This window comes from Erythrolamprus reginae, chromosome 1 (assembly GCF_031021105.1).
Source record: "Erythrolamprus reginae isolate rEryReg1 chromosome 1, rEryReg1.hap1, whole genome shotgun sequence".
Classification (NCBI taxonomy): Eukaryota; Metazoa; Chordata; class Lepidosauria; order Squamata; family Dipsadidae; genus Erythrolamprus; species Erythrolamprus reginae.
The window spans coordinates 29,578,029-29,597,028 of NC_091950.1; the positions used below are offsets into that span (position 1 = coordinate 29,578,029).

General features: G+C 41.7%; 1 protein-coding gene across 3 annotated transcripts in view; it reads left to right on the top strand.

The window, feature by feature from the left end:
- LRFN5 (leucine rich repeat and fibronectin type III domain containing 5) overlaps positions 1 to 19,000 on the top strand; it is a 180,368-nt gene that overhangs the window by 151,834 nt on the left and 9,534 nt on the right. The window contains exons 2-3 of one of the 3 annotated variants that reach the window (XM_070748628.1): positions 3,071 to 4,478; positions 9,686 to 10,410. In XM_070748628.1, coding sequence (XP_070604729.1) covers positions 3,091 to 4,478; positions 9,686 to 10,410 — 2,113 coding nt within the window. In that variant the 5' untranslated portion in view covers positions 3,071 to 3,090. Of the gene's footprint in view, positions 1 to 3,070; positions 4,479 to 9,685; positions 11,095 to 19,000 lie in introns of those variants that run through there. The other 2 variants (XM_070748634.1, XM_070748622.1) reach the window with 2 other exon arrangements.

The window sequence follows — 19,000 nt, forward strand, 5'->3', positions numbered from 1 at the left end:
TCCCTCTTTCTTTCTCTTCCTTCCCTCCTCTCTTTTTTGCTCTCTTTCTCCCTCCCTACCTCCCTCTATGTCTTTCTCTTGCTTTCTTTCTCTCTCTTGCTCTCTCTCTCTTGCTCTCTTGCTTTCTTTCTCTTGTTCTCTTTCTCTCTCTCTTGCTTTCTTTCTCTCTGAGCTTCGCGGCACATCTGACCATGTCTCACGGCACACTAGTGTGCCACGGCACACTGGTTGAAAAACACTGGTCTAAGAAACGTACATTGCATCAGAAATTAATGAGGGAACAGGATTTGATTGAGTCAGTGTTTCTTAAAGCAATAAAATCTGAGATTGGGAGTGGTAAATTTTCTAATGGAGGTCTTTAAAGAAGGGCAAGTACTTCTGTTTTCACTGAAAATTTTTAAGAAGAGATTGGACAACCATTTCTCTGAAACATGATATATGGCCGTGATGGCAAACGTATGGCACATATGGCCCTATGTTAGGTCCAGCACGCATGAGTGTGCTAGCCAGCAGATTTTCGGACATAGGGGAGGCCATTTCGCCCTTGGAGGCTTCAAGGAAGCTTCTCTGAAGCCCTGGAGTACAAAAAACCTGCCCAACAGGCAAACCAGAAGTTAGGAAAAACAGACTTCTGGTTTGCCTCTTGTGCTGTTTTTTGCACTCTGGAGGCTTCAGGGAAACTTCCCGAAGTCCCAGAGTGCGAAAAACAGCATGATGGGCAAACCGGAAGACAATTTTTCTTAACTTTCGGTTTGCCCATTTTTTTCACTGTCTTATGCTTCAGTGAGGCCAGTGCACATGCGTTGGGATGGGGTAGTGATTGTGTGCATGTGCAGGGGTAGCATTTGGTGGTTGCACATGCATGGGGGGAGGGAATGGGAATGCATGGGCTAGCACATGGATACACACCCTTTTGGCACACAAACAAAAAAAAAGATTTGCCATCACTGATAAATGGTCTCCTGCTTGAGCAGGGATTGGATTAGATGACCTCTAAGGTCCCTTCCAACTTGTTATTCTATTGCTGGATGGAATTGGATTGTTGTTTGGTAATCTCCACTCCACCTTCCACTTGTTTCTGAAATACAGATTAGCGTTACCTTGTGATTTTATGACACACTCCAGTATTTTTCTATGAAATACCTGGAGGTGAATTTCCCAGGAAGCATGTAAGTAAAACAAATGTCTGCATCCTCCAGACCATCAGTTTTCGTTGATTGTGTGCAGGAGGGAGCCCATTTTTGGCAAAAATTCAGCATCATAAGCTTGCAGGCAAAGCTGAATGAAATGTCCCAGATTCCCATGAGCAAGTAACCTTTAACAGCCCAATCTAGCAAGCTTATTTGAATGAAAATGCAGAATATGGCTATAAGAGTCCTGTGTTGAGTTTTCTTTTAATGGCGGATGTAATGTTACTTTTTATTTACTAAGAGGATTACATCACCATAGTTCATTTATTATTGAAGGGAATCAAGTTATTTGATTTGGAATTCTCAAAATTCCCAGACATCTAATCTACCTTGAAAGGTCTATCAAAAGACATATTTTTCAGCCATTTATTTATTTATTTATTTATTTATTTATTTATTTATTTATTTATTTATTTATTTATTTAATTATTTATTTATTTAATTAATTAATTAATTAATTAATTTATTGGATTTGTATGCCGCCCCTCTCCGTAGACTCGGGGCGGCTAACAACAGTAATAAAAACAGTATGTAACAATCCAATACTAAAACAACTAAAAAAAACCCCTTATTATAAAACTCAACATACATACAAACATACCATGCATAAAATTCCTCCCCCTAGGGGGAAAGAATATCTCAGTTCCCCCATGCCTGACGACAGAGGTGGGTTTTAAGAAGCTTACGAAAGGCAAGGAGGGTGGGGGCAATTCTAATCTCTGGGGGGAGTTGGTTCCAGAGGGCCAGGGCCACCACAGAGAAGGCTCTTCCCCTGGGTCCCGCAAAATGACATTGTTTAGTTGATAGGACCCGGAGAAGGCCACCTCTGTGGGACTAACTGGTCACTGGGATTCGTGCAGCAGAAGGCTAGAAATGATGCACTGAATTCTTAGATAGCTCTGTTCACTTAATTCTCTTCTGAGCTGGAATATAGTGAAGTGAAATCTTTAATTCCCCTGGTGAAGCACTCCCTGATTTCTTCCATATATGCTTCTGAGTTTTTGTTTTCACTATAGAATTACTTTGTAGAAGATGATCAGGCTGAAAACGGGGACAAGGGTGGGTTCTACTTACCTTCCCTACTGCCTTGCATCACATTGGAAGTGCGTGCGTCACGCAAATGACCCTCTGTGTATGCAGAGAACCGGTTTGCTGGCATGGCCAGCCGGTCATCGCTGCTGGTTCAGTGAGCAGGGGCAAATTCCCAACACTGGTACGGGAGAACCGGTCTGAACCAACAACAACCCTCCACTGGCAGGAGCTGTTAAATGATCATCAGTCTTGAATCGTTTCATGCCCAGGGTTGGGCTGTAGCCAGTACAGGGCAATACGGCATCCTGGTAGCGAAAATGGAGCTGTGTGTGCAGCTCCAGCTGACCGGCGAATGGGTGCATGCGTCGGCATGAGATTTGGCTTCTGCACATGCGCTAGAAACAAAATCCCGTGTGCAGACACGGGTGTGAGGAAGATTTCAGCAATTTTCGCCAGTTTTTTGCTTCCACGCATGCACAGAAGCAAAAATATCGCAGAAAATTGCCAAAATCTCACATACACATCCTCATGTGAGATTTGGCCTCTAGAAGCCGAATCTCCTGCCCGCCGAACACGCGCGCACCCACCCCAGTCATCAGGAGCATTTTGGTAGCACCAGTGATAGGGAGCCTTCACTGTTCATGTCCAAAAGATATTTAAGTCCAGCCTACCTTGATGTCTGTTGATTCGTATCTACCATCAATTTGCTTTGACTGTTAGTAGTTCAGATTCTTGTAGAGAGCATAAGCATGCCATAAACCTTTATATCTATTTGAAATGTCTTGATTTCCCTGCCCTTGACTTGCTCTCCTCTAATGCTATGCGTTCTCTTTTCTTTTCCCTCCCAGGATCCTGACCCTGTTCTACAATGGAAAAACTGCTTCTGTATCTGTTCTTCATTGGCTTAGTGCTGAAGGCCGAGACTTGTCCCAAGCGCTGCGTGTGCCAGATCTGGTCCCCCAACCTTGCTACCCTTTGTGCAAAGAAAGGGCTACTGTTTGTCCCTCCTGACATTGATAGGAAGACAGTAGAATTGCGGCTGGCGGACAACTTTGTGACAAACATCAAGAGGAAAGATTTCGCCAACATGACCAGCCTGGTGGACCTGACGCTGTCTAGGAATACAATTAGTTTCGTCACCCCTCATGCATTTGCTGACCTGCGCAACCTGAGGGCTTTGCACTTGAACAGTAACCGATTGACTAAAATCACCCACGACATGCTCAGTGGGCTTTCCAATCTGCACCATTTGATATTGAACAATAACCAGCTGACTATGATCTCTTCCACTGCTTTCGACGATGTCTTGGCTCTCGAGGAGCTGGATTTGTCCTACAACAACCTGGAGACCATCCCTTGGGATGCTGTGGAGAAGATGGTCAGCTTGCACACCCTCAGTTTGGACCACAACATGATCATCAACATTCCCAAGGGGACCTTCTCCCATCTCCACAAGATGACCCGGCTGGACGTCACGTCCAACAAACTGCATAAGTTGCCACCTGACCCTCTCTTCCAGCGAGCTCAGGTTTTAGCCACCTCAGGAATCATCAACCCATCCACATTTGCACTGAGCTTTGGAGGGAACCCTCTTCATTGCAATTGTGAACTTTTGTGGCTGAGACGCCTTTCCAGGGAGGATGACCTGGAGACGTGTGCTTCACCTTCTCTTCTGTCTGGTCGCTATTTCTGGTCGGTCCCCGAGGAGGAGTTCCTGTGTGAACCCCCCCTCATTACTAGGCACACGCACGAGCTCAGAGTGCTAGAGGGCCAAAGAGCCATCCTGAGATGTAAAGCCCGTGGTGACCCAGAGCCTGCTATTCATTGGATTTCCCCAGAAGGCAAGCTGATTTCTAATGCAACCCGGTCTCTGGTGTACGACAACGGAACTCTTGACATCCATATTACAACCATGAAGGATACAGGCTCTTTCACCTGTATTGCTTCCAACCCAGCGGGGGAAGACACCCAGTCTGTAGATCTTCACATAATCAAACTGCCTCACATAGTAAACAGCACAAACCACATCCATGAGCCAGATCCTGGCTCCTCGGATATATCAACTTCGACCAAATCTGGCTCAAATGCAAGCAGTAGCAACGGGGAAACAAAAGTTAGCCAGGACAAGAAGGTGGTGATAGCAGAAGCCACGTCATCCACTGTTCTGCTTAAATTTAATTTCCAAAGGAATATACCGGGGATACGTATGTTCCAAATTCAGTATAATGGAACATATGATGATTCGCTTGTTTACAGGTAGGGGATTCCAGTCCAGCGTGAAACTCCAGAAAAATCAGGAATGAAACTGTTTTCCTTTTGCCTGTTGGACAGATGGTTAAATATATAGGTTGGGATGGAAAGAGTAATAGTGTAAAAACCTCCTGCAAGGACAAACAACACAAAAAGGTTACCTAGCAGATTGGCTCTCAAGCACAATCCAAGAACTCTGTTGTTGTTGTTTTTAAGTTGCAGAATGATCTTGAATGGTTTGTGGATCTACTTCTTTAGTTTGCCGCTCCACAATCACACTACGGCATTGGTTGATCTATTCGCTCCACAATCACACTACAGCATTGGTTGATCTATTGAAGGGTCTGGGGTATTGTCAGTGCTGTGTTTGGAAAGCATGGATGTCGGCTTCCTGAGATGTTTCTCCACAATTTATATAACCGATCTTTCACTGCTGAATTGCTCACTGGATATATTTAAGGAAAGGAATGATGGGTGGTACATTTGCTTTGGATATGAAGTCTTATCCCAGTCAGAATTGGGGTTCTAGTGTTTAGAAAAGGAAGAATAATGCCATGCTTGGGTTTGTCTCACAGAAGAGAGAATGACGGATCAGGTGCTAGAGATTTTTTTGGTGCTTTGGAGGCATAGAAATCTACTAAATAAATAAATAATAAATAATAATAATAATAAATGAATTCAGAAAAGGTAATCGGTATGTGAGAGCGTGAAAGCATTAGCTCTCTGTAACCTTTTAAAACAGCTGTGCCCAGATCTGCGCCTCTATAAGATCGTAAACTTTTAAATTATAATTTAAATTAAATTATCATATAATTTATACACATTAACTATATTATATATTTTATGTGCATCCCAAGGCATTTCTTCTTCACTCGATGTGGCCCAGGCAAGCCAAAATGTTGGACAACCATGCTTTAAAGCAGAGATGGGAGACTATGAATCCTTTATGATTTTTGGACTTCAACCCCCAGAATTCTTGAGCCAGCCCAGGAACTCTGGGAGTTGAAGTTCAGAAGTCATAAAAAGGCCATAGTTCCCCATCCCTGCTTTAAAATAACTTTGCCTTTTCCTGGGCACAGGGAATTCTATGGTTTAAAGAAAGAATAGCGTTGAAATCTCTGTGTCCTCCAACGTAACCTTTTAAATTATTTCCAAAGTGCTGCATTAATGCTACTGAGCACTACATGGTGGTTTGGGTGAAAGGTCATATTAAAACCTGCGGTATAGAAAACGGTAGTGATCAAATAATATTTCTGCAGGTAAATAAACTGACTACTGCAACCATTAATGGGCCAGGGTCTGGGAGAGCTAATTGCCTAACGAGGCTCAAAAAGCAAAACAAACCCCTAACAACCTGACGAACAGCAGTAATGACAGCTGTGTTAAATGCATTGATTTCTTGTTCATAGGTCTTCTGGGGAAGAGAGTGAAAGACGTGTATATATTGTCTGCATATTCCAAGAACTGACGTTTAAAACAGGGTTCTTGATTGTTTAGGAATATGACCCAGATGATAACATGCCTCCATATGTTCCTGCCCAAATGTTAAGAACAGCTGACGGTGGTCTATTAAAACAAAGAATTTTATTTCCCCAGGCTGTTCGATTCATTGCTGGTTTTACGTTCTGGTTATTTTTGAATGTTCCAAGCAATTCTGAGAATTCTGAAAAGCAGGATCTGGTTGTTGTTGTTGTTATTTAAAAATAAACCAATTAATAAATTAATGATAGCTTGGCTTCCATCCAGATTCCAGAAGGAGGCCTGAGTGATTGTCCTCCTCTATGGGCAAAGGGCAGTGTCGTTTTCAGCCTCGAAGCCTGACTTATTTACATTTGTTTTATTTTTGTACAAATCCTTGTTGAACTTTAATCCTTCAAGGTAATCTGGTTAATTTAGCTGGCCTGCTAAGCAGACATTAATACTATCTATTTGGGTTGACAGTAGAAACAGTTCTAAAAAAGATGCCCTGTATTTGCCACTCAGGAAAATTCCAATTATTCAATCTCATTTGGCGGCAAAAAGGAAGAGAGCCAATGGCTTTGATTTGCTAAATAAGGATTTGCTCTGAAAACCATTAATGGAACAACTACAGTTCAAGAGTAGATTATCCTTTATTTTATTTTTTAATGCCATATCCTTGGATGGGAGCTGGCCTTGCAATTTAAAAGAATCAGGAGCAACTTCTTCCCCCACTTAAACACCCAATCAAAATGGCAAAAAAAAATTCTGCAATAAGCATATAATTTTCTGATCATTTAAGTGAAATGTGTCCAAGGATGATTGGGATTAAAATATATTTACTCTTAGTACTTTTAAAAGTACAGTGATACCTCGTCTTACAAATGCCTCATCATACAAACTTTTCGAGATACAAACCTGGGGTTTAATATTTTTTTGCCTCCTCTTACAAACTATTTTCACCTTACAAACCCACCGCCGCCGCTGGGATGCCTCGCCTCCAGACTTCCGTTGCCAGCAAAGCACCCGTTTAAACGGGCACTTCACTGGCAACGGAGGTTTGGAGGTGGGGTTTCCCTGCGAGGGGAGCCTCAGTGAAATCGCAGCATCGCAAAAATACAGAGGTCCAGGGGTGGGGTTTCGAGGACTTTGGTGTTTTTGCGATGCTGCGATTTCACTGATGCTCCCTTCGCTGGGAAACCCCACCTCTGGACTTCCGTTGTCAGCAAAGCGCTCATTTTTGTGATGTTGGGATTCCCCTGCAGCATCACAAAAACACAGAAGTCCGGAGGTGGGGTTTCCTATGGAGGGGAGCCACAGGGGAATCCCAGCACCGCAAAAATGGGCGCTTCGGCTGGCAAAAGGGGTGAATTTTGGGCTTGCACGCATTAATCACTTTTCCATTGATTCCTATGGGAAACATTGTTTCGTCTTACAAACTTTTCACCTTAAGAACCTCGTCCCGGAACCAATTAAGTTTGTAAGATAAGGCATCACTGTACTGTATATTGATAGAAAAAAAATAGATGAGAGGTATATGGGAAAGATATTTCATTAATCACTGATTAATCATTAATACGCTGATGATGTTACCTGGTTGGGTGATCAAAGATCTGCAAGAAAACAACTAAGATCAGAAGCAATAAGGGCCCAGCAGTTCAACTCTGGGCTACAAACATTCTCTGCTATTCATATGGAAAATATTTAAAAAGTGTTAGCTGAGGAAAGCTGCTACATAAAATAAAGTTCTAGTTGAACCTCAGATGCCTGGCTTTTGATGAATGTCCTTTGTGACTTGGTAAATAAAAGCTGTGGTAGCACAGTTAGAATGCAGTATTGCAGGGTAACCATACTGCTTAATCTAGTAGTTCGATTCTCACCGGCTCAAGGTTGACTCAGCCTTCTATCCTTCCGAGGTGGATAAAATGAGGACTCAAGATTGTTGGGGGCTATATGCTGACACTCTAAACCCTTCAGAAAGGGCTGCAAAGCACTGTAAAGCGATATATAGGTTTAAGTGCTATTGCTATTGCTAAATTGGGGCCACTTTGGTCTGTGGTTCAGTCACCTGTTGTGTACATGTACTCACTCTCAGATAAATGAAGGATATTTGACTCTATAAGCTGGGATAATAGAAAATGTAATAGTTCAGGTGCTATAATTCCAGCACAGAACAAAGCCTTAGAATTAATTCCAACCCCCCCAACTCTAGAGAGCTACCTGTCCATCTATGAACAGAAGATGCTACCAACCCATCCCTCAGTAAATGGTTGTGGAGATCAAATTTACTTTCCTCCCAGTGTAGGAAGAACATATATTTTATATATCAATTTTATAGGAATTTGGATGGAGAACGAGAGGCTTGAGGGATTATGAGTTTCCTTGCTGAGGAGGGCAGATAGATAAATCAAATGAACAAATGTATATATGAATAAATAATTAAATATCTAATCAAACTTGTTTCGGAGCTCATGAGAAGCAAAAGGAGAAATGAGGGTGGTAGCTAGGCAGCTCCCAGCCCATTTAGGTTGCCCCTGGGCTTTGCTTCCAATCTTAGAATAAACTTAAGATATAGTTTCTTCTTGGAGAATAAATAGCAGGAGTCTCTATGCAGACTTAACAGTTCCACACAACTGACTGAATAATGCTTTAGGGAACTCTGGGAGCTGCATACTTAAATGTAATAAATGGAACAACTTCTATATTCTAAAGGAAACATGAAAGAAGGCAGTGTAATTATTTTGGCCTTTTCCTGGCTTTCATACTTGCCTGAGCTTTGGATAATATGTTTCCTTTCATCTGGATTTGCTTTATTCTTATATTACATGGAGGTTTTCATGTATCATTTGGAATTGAGTTAGCATTTTTAACCAGTGGTGGATTGTTTTCAATAGTTGAGAAAATGTCCTATGTATAGACTGTATTGAAATGCTCTTTTCTACTGTGTCATGTGCTGGTGCATTTTTAAAACACTGAATGTCCTAGATTTAGGTTTGATAACCTAGGGCAGTGATGGCGAACCTATGGCACGCACGCGCACATGAAGCCATATCTGCTGGCACATGAGCCATTGTCTTACCTTAGCCCCAGCAGGCATGTGTGTGCCAGCCAGCTGATTTTCAGCTTACATGCAGGGTCTGGGAGGATGTTTTTGGCTTCCAGAGGGCCTCTGGAGGGCGGAGAAGGGCATTTCCACTCTCCGCAGGCTCTAGGGAAACCTCTGGAGCTTGGGGAGGGTGAAAAACGGGCCTAGTAGGCCCACCGGAAGTCAGGAAATGGGCCATTTCTAGCCTCCAGAGGGCCTCTGCGGGGGCCAGGGGAAGCCAATTTGCCCTTCCCAGATATTGAACTATGGGCCTGGGCATTCTCGCATGGACAATAATCTATGTGCATGCACTTTTGGCACCTGACGGTAAAAAGGTTCATCATCACTGACCTAGGGGCAAGAGACATAATGTCTGACAACAGAGTATGCTTTTCAGGAGAAAGTACATGGGGAATCTTCCAATGCTCTTCCAATAGTTTTCCCTTTCCTTATTTAACCTAGTGACAAACTCTGCTTTATTTGGATTTGAGAAGGAAAGGCAAAAGTTTATTCCTAGCCGATGTTCTCCAGTTGTATTGGGACTACATCTCCCATCCCAACTAGGATGCCCTGGGAAAGCAGGCTTGGGCAGAGCACTTGGAGATCCCCTTCATGGCAGATGCTCTCCAGTCCAATGTATTAATCTATGTCTTATCCTATCATCTCGTAGAATGATACCTCCCATGAGCAAGACCTTCCTGGTCAACAACCTGGCTGCGGGGACGATGTACGACTTGTGTGTCTTAGCAATCTACGACGATGGCATCACCTCCTTGACAGCTACGCGCGTGGTGGGCTGCACCCAGTTCACGACCGAGCAGGACTACGTGCGCTGCCATTTCATGCAGTCCCAGTTCCTGGGCGGGACCATGATCATCATCATCGGAGGGATTATCGTGGCTTCCGTCCTGGTCTTCATCATCATCCTCATGATTCGCTATAAGGTGTGTAACAACGGCGGGCACCCCAAGGTGACCAAGGTCAGCAACGTTTACTCCCAGACCAACGGGGCTCAGGCCCAGGGGTGCAGTGGAGCCGTCATGTCCCAGTCTGGGTCCAAGCAGGCCGTGGGGCGTGAGGAGAGCCTGCAGTGCTGCAAAGTCAGCAACGACAATGCGGCGCAGTCGTCGGAAGCCTGCTGCAGCCAGGACTCCTCCACTGCTACCTCCTCTTTGCCTCCCATGTGGACTCCTGGCCCTCCCACTTCCCAAAAGCTGAAGCGTAAGCCCATGCCAAAGCCCAGCAGTGATCCTCCACCGCCGAGCGAAGGCGCCGTTACCAGCCTAGAATCCCAGAACACTAATCGCAACAACTCAACTGCTCTGCAGTTGTTTAGCCAAACCCCAGACTATGCCAAAGGGGGATCCCAGTACAAAAGAGCACAAGCCAAGTCAAGTAAGTTCCTCACTTTGCCAGCTGACCCATCCCGGGCCAAACGCAGGTACTCCCTGAATGGAGAATTAATGGAATATCATTGTTATATTAACTCCTCAAATGCAGGTGGATTTTGGTCTAAGCGGAGCTTGTCAATGAATGGGATGCTCATGCAGACAGACTGTTCCAAGGTGGATAGTGGCAAAGCAACTTTCTCAAGCTCTGAGTGGATATTGGAAAGCACTGTGTGATCAGCTGTGATGTGTGGTTCTTTTTTTTTTCTTTTCTAAATTTTTTAAAAAATACGGAGCACCCCTCCCCCCATCCTCCAAACATTGTTGGAAAACGTGTATCCATTCGAGCCGCTTGCATTTTTTCCCACCCTTATTGTTTCGGGGCAGAGTTGGGCTCAATCCACCAGGCAATTTCCACTTGTTCCCATTTTGGGTTTCTTTGTGTTTAGTATAACAACCGAAGGGAAATGTCATGTTCAATGAGCTCATTTTTTTTTTAAAAAAAAAAGTGATCAAGGAAAAAGCACGAAATGACACTAGTGCCTTCCTTTTTCCTTGGATTGGCATCTTGGTTCTCCAATGGCAGCTCGAGAACAAAAGCGCATGGGCGGAGAAAGGCCTTGCGTGGAGGCCATTGGTCTTTCCTCTACACCAACCATTAATGGATCAATCATGATACAAAAAAAAGAAAGAATTATTTTTTAAAGCAATCTTGAGTGTCTTTTTCTTCCCTCTCTCCTCCCCCCTTCCCCCTCCCTCCCTCCGTGATAATGGTGTTGCCTTCATTTTCAGGCAAATGCTGTAAAATCTCAACAACTCTATGTTGTTATATTGTGTAAAATAAAACATTCCATAACTACACTCAGTCAGTGTTACAAGAGGTTCCCCTCACCCCTCTACCCCTCTTGCCTTGAATCCTGGGTCACGTTTTTCTGGTGAGTGGTGTGCCTGCCCCATCTGTGTAGCGGATGGAGAGACGGGAGAATAGCTTCAGGTATGGTTTGCTGGATTTTACTCCTGTTGGTTTCTGTACATTGCCAGCTGAGGTCCGAAACTCCTGGGTGTAGGCATAACGAAACTCTTGGGTTCACGCATATCAAAAGTTTTACAGCATGAGAAGTTGGTTATGCAAATCAAGAAGATTCCCTGCCTGAGTGGGAGGCTGGGAGAGCTTTTGATCTCTAGCAACAGTAGAGCCAGCAAAAGCTTTAGTCTATCTTTAGCTTCTAAGTTAAATGGGGTTGAATACTGTCCGCAGCAGTGGGCTACTAGCCGGAACGCTAAATTGCACTCACCGCTGCAGCTCGTAAGCGCTTGCAGGGCCAGCGCGATTTTGCTTCTGCACCCGCAGGTGCACCCGTGTTTCGGCATGCGCAGAAACAAAAAACCCTCACTGAAACACAGGTGCACCTGCGGCTCCATGCACGGTTTTGCTACCTCCACAGGTGCAGAAGCAAAATCGTGTTGGCCCTGCAAACACTTACGAGCCGTGGCAGCGAGTGCAATTTAGCGTTCCAGCTAATAGCCCACAGCTGAGCGTCCGAATGTCCCTTTTTTCTTTCATTTCCTGTTGATGGCTGTTGAGGATTTATGGTCAGGATTGAGGAATAAATCATGATTTTTTTTAATACCAGAATTGAGTCAGCGGCTTTTAGATTTGATAAAGTTGATCTCATGTTGCTTTGAAAGGCAATGAATCTACCTTTGTAGAGAGGACTCAGAGTAACAAAAGGGAGATTAGTCAGAAGAAGTTTCCCCAGACTAAGTGCTCTCAAGATTTATTGAGGCTACAGCCTGAGAAGCATCAGCCAACATGGTTGAAATTTGGCTTCTGAATTCATCTTGATTTGGGAGGGTGATAAAAACGTTTTCAAACCTTTGTTCTTTTGGCGGAAGTGAAAATATGCCTATTAATGCACATGGCACTTTACCGCATTTTTCAGAGTTTGGTTCAAGTTGTTGAGGTATCACCAGGAATTTTTTTTTAAAGGTGTGTTTTGATTCTTTTTTTCCCTTCTGGTGCGATGATGTAATTATGGGATTGAAACTTTTATGACCTGTTTTCAGTGTTTTAATTAATAAGATTATACTTATCAGGAAAGAAAGATATTGAAATCAAACTCAAAAGGGTTGCAAAATTAATATGATATTTTTTCCCCAAGAAATTTGAAGACACTTGGAGTAGGAGTGATCTTATTAGCAACTAAGCTTGTCTTTCCCCCAAACCTCAAGTGTTTCATAGAAGAATATTAGTGTATTATCTAACTCTCAGCCCACATGAACTCTCAGCCCAAAATCTTCCCATGCAGGACATTTTTGTTGTTTAACTCAATTTGTAAATTTGCAGGATATCAGTTCTATCCCCCAATTGTCTCGGTGCAAGAATTTGCATTAGTCTTCTAAGACCACTCTCAAATGGTGCGGCCTCTCTTGCTTTTTGACAAGAGCTTGGTCAGGCCAAGGAGATTGGTCAAGCTAAAGCAGGGAAGGCACTAGCCTATATTCCGTAGACTCAAGCAATAAAATTATAACCTGGCATTATCATATAAGACTATTGATTTAAAGGGATCTATCATGATTCAGCAATGAGTCATTCTGGGGAGTTCTCTCAAATTAAGTATGGGAGATGTAAGTATGGTTTCCAGAACTCCTTGTACTAGTATATGCAGGGCTTGAACTGCTGTGAAAAATTGCTAACTAGATTAGGAAGTGTAGTAAGACTTTGCCTTGTTCTCCATTAATGGTCCTCCTGCTTACATTAATTAGTGGATGGGTGAGGAATGTTAGTATGTTCTGCAAACTAGGGAACATAATGAATTGACCCACCCATTTTTTCCAGGATTGATTTGTAGCCACTGGTCCGGTAATATTGCCTAAGCATTAATAGTCTTTTCTACTGTCCATGATAGAGATGAATCTTTTCTTTGGTCTTCTCTAAGTACAATCTCTCTGGGATGGTTTGGTTTTTCTTCATACCTCTGTGGTCACACTGGGATGGAAAATGGGCTGTAAATGCGATGTGCCAATCCTGGTCATCTTAGTAGTTGGGATATATATTTAAATATATATCTATTTAAAAATGACCCTTGGGTGATTGTTCAAGACTGTCCATTGCTAGCGCAGGTCAATTGATCAGAGATTACTGGGTCAGTTATGTTGTTCAAACATGACTGCTGTGAAGCAGTTGCTTAAAGCAGTGTTTCCCAACCTTGGCAACTTCAAGATATTTGGACTTCAATTCCCAGAATTCCCCAGCCAGCATGCGCTGGCTGGGGAATTCTGGGAGTTGAAGTCCAAATATCTTCAAGTTGCCAAGGTTGGGAAACTCTGGCTTAAAGGAGCAGATTTCATTGGAGTAGGCAAATTTTTATTTTTAAAATCTGTATCAGTGTATCATTATTTAAATATATATATTTTGGGGGGATTTTACTGAAAAAAATCTAGGGGGGGAAAGGGCCCTTTCATGTATTTGATTTGGGTTTTGTTTTTTGATTAAGTTGCCAAGGAAATCACCATATTTCACTTCTGTCTCTTTTTTCCAATTTTTTTCCTCGTGTTGACAGTCAATTTTAGGTGGTGGGAAGGCAATCTCTGTTCAGCAGAGTGACAGCATATAGTTGCCCTTGATCTTGAAAAAGTTAAGCAAAATGAAACTAGTACATAGAAAGAAGTTCACAGGAAAGCCAAGATGCACTAACAAGCTAGGGTAGGAAGCAAAATAACCAACTCGCTAACTTGGAAGAAATCAGTGGCAAGGATACTACAAAATACCAAGAACAGTCAAATTAGTGAATAGATTTCCAGTTGTGCATCTTGATTCTTTTCTCCCAAAATGTTTGTGTCTCAGTCTTATTTTCATACTTGAAATAATATTTGGCAGACCTCAAAGGGTTGGCAGATATGCTAATTCAGGGTATTTTTTTTCCTCCACCATAGAATAAAATAATACATAGAAACAAACACAAAAACAATGCTTATAATTAAACATATATAAACCTTTTCTTTTCCATGTTAAACTTTCAGTGGAGGCACTTATCTCTCTTTACTCAACTAGACAAAAAGAAATCTATAAAATTCCTACAACATTATCAATTATTAAACCTCTAAATCAAAAATCTTTTTCCCTACCTTATTATAAAAATCTTGCATTACATGAATATGAACATTAACAAAATCTCTTATATCTGAATCTTGCTAAAATATCATAACATATTAATAGCAGAGATTCTAACACATCATATAACCTCTAGAATAAAGCTTATATATTTAAAGAAAAAAACCCAACAACCAATAACTACAATTTGTGTTGAATCATTATTTAGTGCTACCACCATTTCTTATCCTCATCATCTGGTTTCCAATATTTAAATTTAATTCTCTTGTTTCATTTTTCCCAATGTTAGCTAATTAAAATACTGTATATATATATCTCTTAACTTTCTATCCAATCATAAAACTTCCCCCCAAATCTTATAATAATCAGAATCTTTAAATTTCAATGTCGGTCTATTCATCTCTCCACAGTCCATAATTTTTCTCAAAACTTCCTTTTCAGACAGATGTGCCAATTCAATCGCTACCCTCTTACCAAAGGTTTCTGGTCACAGTGCCAGTTCACTGCTGAAATATTAGCCAGCTCTCTACATTGTATGACCTATTTGCATTTCAGCTGATGCAACATTAAAGCAAGAGAAGTTGAGTTGGGTTTTTTTTAATCGCTGGTAGTCTTCTCAGATGAAACCTTGTGGCAGATGGGCAGTTTTTGAGTTTGGTTATCCATAGTATGACTACATTTACATGTCCTGAATAGATGGAGTAAAAATAATGTCGAACAGCTGGGAGGAAGAGAAAAGCTTAATGAGAACAAGAAATGATTAGAAAGGCTCCAGACTTATAAGCATTTTTTTGGCCAAACTTTTAACTAATCCCATGCTGGTTCTCTCTGCGTTAGCTATAGGGTGGAGTTGATTTGTATGTATGTTTGCTTAGTAAATGGGGTTTTTAAAATATTTTAAACTATAATTTAGATTTGTCATGAATTGTTTTATTTTGTTGTGAGCCGCCCCGAGTCTGCGGAGAGGGGCGGCATACAAATCTAAATAATAAATAAAACAAACAAACAAACAAACAAATAAATAAATAAATAAAGATTTCAATGTAGTACTAGTAAAAAGGCTTGATTTAAATCAACCAAATTTAAATTTAAAAATTTAAAGAGCAACTATCATCTCTGTCCTGCAGCGGCTCTTCCCCTGAGCTGCTGTTGACTCACTGACAGTCCCAATATTGCAGAAAACACAGCCTCACACTACATAACTAAGCACCATTTCATGCTAAATAAACTAAATTATGAGTATATCTTAAATAGAAAACTGTATTTAGATAGATTTTTACCCTAATAGCATTTTATTAAAATAAATTTGATAAAAAGTAAACAAGCCAATTTAAATTTTTAAAAATCTGATTTTATTTATTTATTGGGGTTTTTTTTTTTAAAAAAAAACATTGGTTTTTATCCACCCTGATTGGCTACCTTCCTTGGAGCCCTGGTGACGCAGCGGTTAGAATGCAGTATCACAGGCAAACTCTGCTCACAGTCTATCATTAGATCATAACAGAGCTCAAGGTTGAATCTCAGCCTTCCATCCTTTCAAGGGTGGTGAAAAGAGAATCCAAACTGAAGGAGAGAACATGCTGACATTGTAAACTAACCGCTCAGAGAGTGCTGTAAAGTTTAAGTGCTATTGCTATGAGAAATTACAGGAAGTGCTGACAAAGAAGGGAAATCTGCAGCCTTCCAGATCTTGAAAACACCCTCCTAGCATTCCTCAACATTGATCTTGTTATCTGGAGTTGTAGTTTAGCAACCTAGATGGATCACATATCCCTCTTTGACTTTAGGTTGATTTCATTGAAGCAGAAAATCAAAAATGTAAGCCTATTAAGCCATTTTGATCAATGAATGGAATTAACTTTCCCCACCCCCTCTTTTTAGTTGACTTTTTGCCATTTGTGTGTGTGAACTTTTTTTTAATCAAATGCTTGAGATTGTTCCTACAAGCATACTTTTACTATGGCTTGAATGAAGGCTTGGGTAGAAAAAGACGGCTTGTACAGTGGTACATCTACCTAAGAATGCCTCTACTTACGAAGTTTTCCAGATAAGAACCGGGTGTTCAAGATTTTTTGGCCTCTTCTCAAGAACCATTTTCCACTTACAAACCCAAGCTTGTATGAGCCAAATACGAAACTATAATTGGAAAAGACATGGGGAAGCCTCTTTGGAGCCTCTCTAGGAATCTCCTGGGAGGAAACAAGGCCGGAAAAGGTGGGGAGAAGCTTCCATGGGGCCTCTCTAGGAATCTCCTGGAAGGAAACAGGGCCTCCACCCTCCCTGTGGTTTCCCCAATTGCACACATTATTTGCTTTTACATTGATTCCTATGGGAAAAATTGCTTCTTCTTACAAACTTTTCTACTTAAGAACCTGGTTACGGAATAAATTAAGTTCGTAAGCAGAGGTACCACTGTATTACATTGTCCTATGGATTTTTGTGGTTTGATGTTATGAAGATGGCATCTCCCCTCCCTTTTCATTCCCCTCCCCCTTTCCCACTAAGTCTTCTGATCTCGTAACTTTTACATAGTTGCCTCCTTTCTGTTGCTACACAATTTGATGAACTGCAAATTGTTATCAAATGCTGTTGTGCAAATAACATGATTGGGTTATGCATAATAATATTTGACCAATGGTTTAAAGGATCCAGGCTGTAAAGAGGGCCTCTGGAGGAGTGGGGGCATTTTTGCCATCCCCAAGCATTGAATTATGGGTGTGGGAGCTCAAGCATGCGCGATAGCACACACACACACACCTTTCGGCACCCAAGGGAAAAAAGGTTCACCCTCACTGGCCTAAGATGATACCTTTAATACTATTAAACATCAACAACTGCCTACCTCAGGTCCTTGGGAAGGACTTGATAATGGCCCAGAAATTCCAAATTCAGTCTAAACATCTAGCCAACTGACCAATAACAATAGCAATGATAATGCCACCAGATCCTAGATTCCCTAACTTGGGCTAGGGATGATGAGGGCTGTACATATCTAGAGGATGCCAGTTCTAAGCAGTTAGTCTAGGTCAGTGTTTCCCAACCTTGGCAACTTGAAGATATTTGGACTTCAACTCCCAGAATACCCCAGCCAGCAAATGTTGGCTGGGGAATTCTGGGAGTCAAAGTCCAGATATTTTCAAGTTGCCAAGGTTGGGAAACACTGGTCTAGGTAATGAAGACATTTCGATATTCTTGTAGATGTTACCCTGCCATGAAATGGTTGGGCTGAAATTACTGAATGACACATGTCCTGTGTCGTCTGATTGCATCTGAACATTTCAAACCTAAATACATTCCTTGGGGCCAAATCTCTCTCTCCCCCTCCTCTTTCTCTCTCACACACACAAACACACACACACATACAGAGTGTTGCAAATTATCTGCTGTGCTAAGCAATAATATCAGCAAACATCCACAACTGGCTTATTGTTTGTTGATCTGTAAAGTAGTATGAAAAGAAGAACAGGTTCCAAAATTTAATGCATAACCCCCTGCGAAAGAGAAAGAGGGAGAGAAATAAATCACTTCTGCAAAGTGATAGAGAATCACATAATCCTGTATTTATCTAGTTGAAAATAATCTCACACTCTGTCAAGACAGCGATATGATTGCAGCTTGAAGACACTTGATACAGATGAATATTCCGTACATTATGGGGAAAGCTCTTTATTCTCTTTGGCTATTTGCCTTCTCATATCGGATGGTGGTGTAGGAGTAGTGTGATGGCCTAGAGATGGAGCTCTCGGCTCATAATCAGGAGGTTATGAGTTCAATCTCTGGCCACAATGGGAATATATCTGCTAAACAAGCTCCACATATATATCTGCTAAACAAACTCCACCTTGACGACAGGAAGAGCATCCGGGCAGTAAAACCTCTGCTAGCTCTATTGCCCAGACTTCACCCTGCAAGGGATCATGGGATTGTTAAAAGATGATGATGATGATATAGGATAATAGGATTACTGAACTTTTCGGAATTGGGTCAGGTCAACAGTGAACAGTCTAAGGATAAAGTTTTGGGGGGTTGGTGACAAAACCACACAGTCAGGTAATGAGTTCAAGGTATTAACCACTCTGTTGGTAAAGTCGTATTTTCTACAGTCAAGTTTAGGGCAGTTCACTTTGAGTTTGTATCTTTTGTGTCCTCATGTATTGTTGTGATTGAAGCTGAAGTAGTCGTTGACAGGAAGGATGTTGTAGCAAATAATTTTATGAGTTACGCTTAGGTCGTGCAGAAGGTGACAAAGTTCTAAACCCAGGATTTCAAGTCTGGTTGCGTGGGGTATTCTGTTCCGAGTAGATGATTTGAGGGCTTTTTAGTGAAGTATCTCTGGACACTTTCTAATGTATTTATGCCCAAAATGCAGTTTGGGTTCCAGACAGATGAGCTGTATTCTAGGATTCATCTGACAAATGTTTTGTATGCTCTAGTTAGTAGTGTGATATTATTGGAGAAGAAGCCATGTAAGATTAGGTTAACA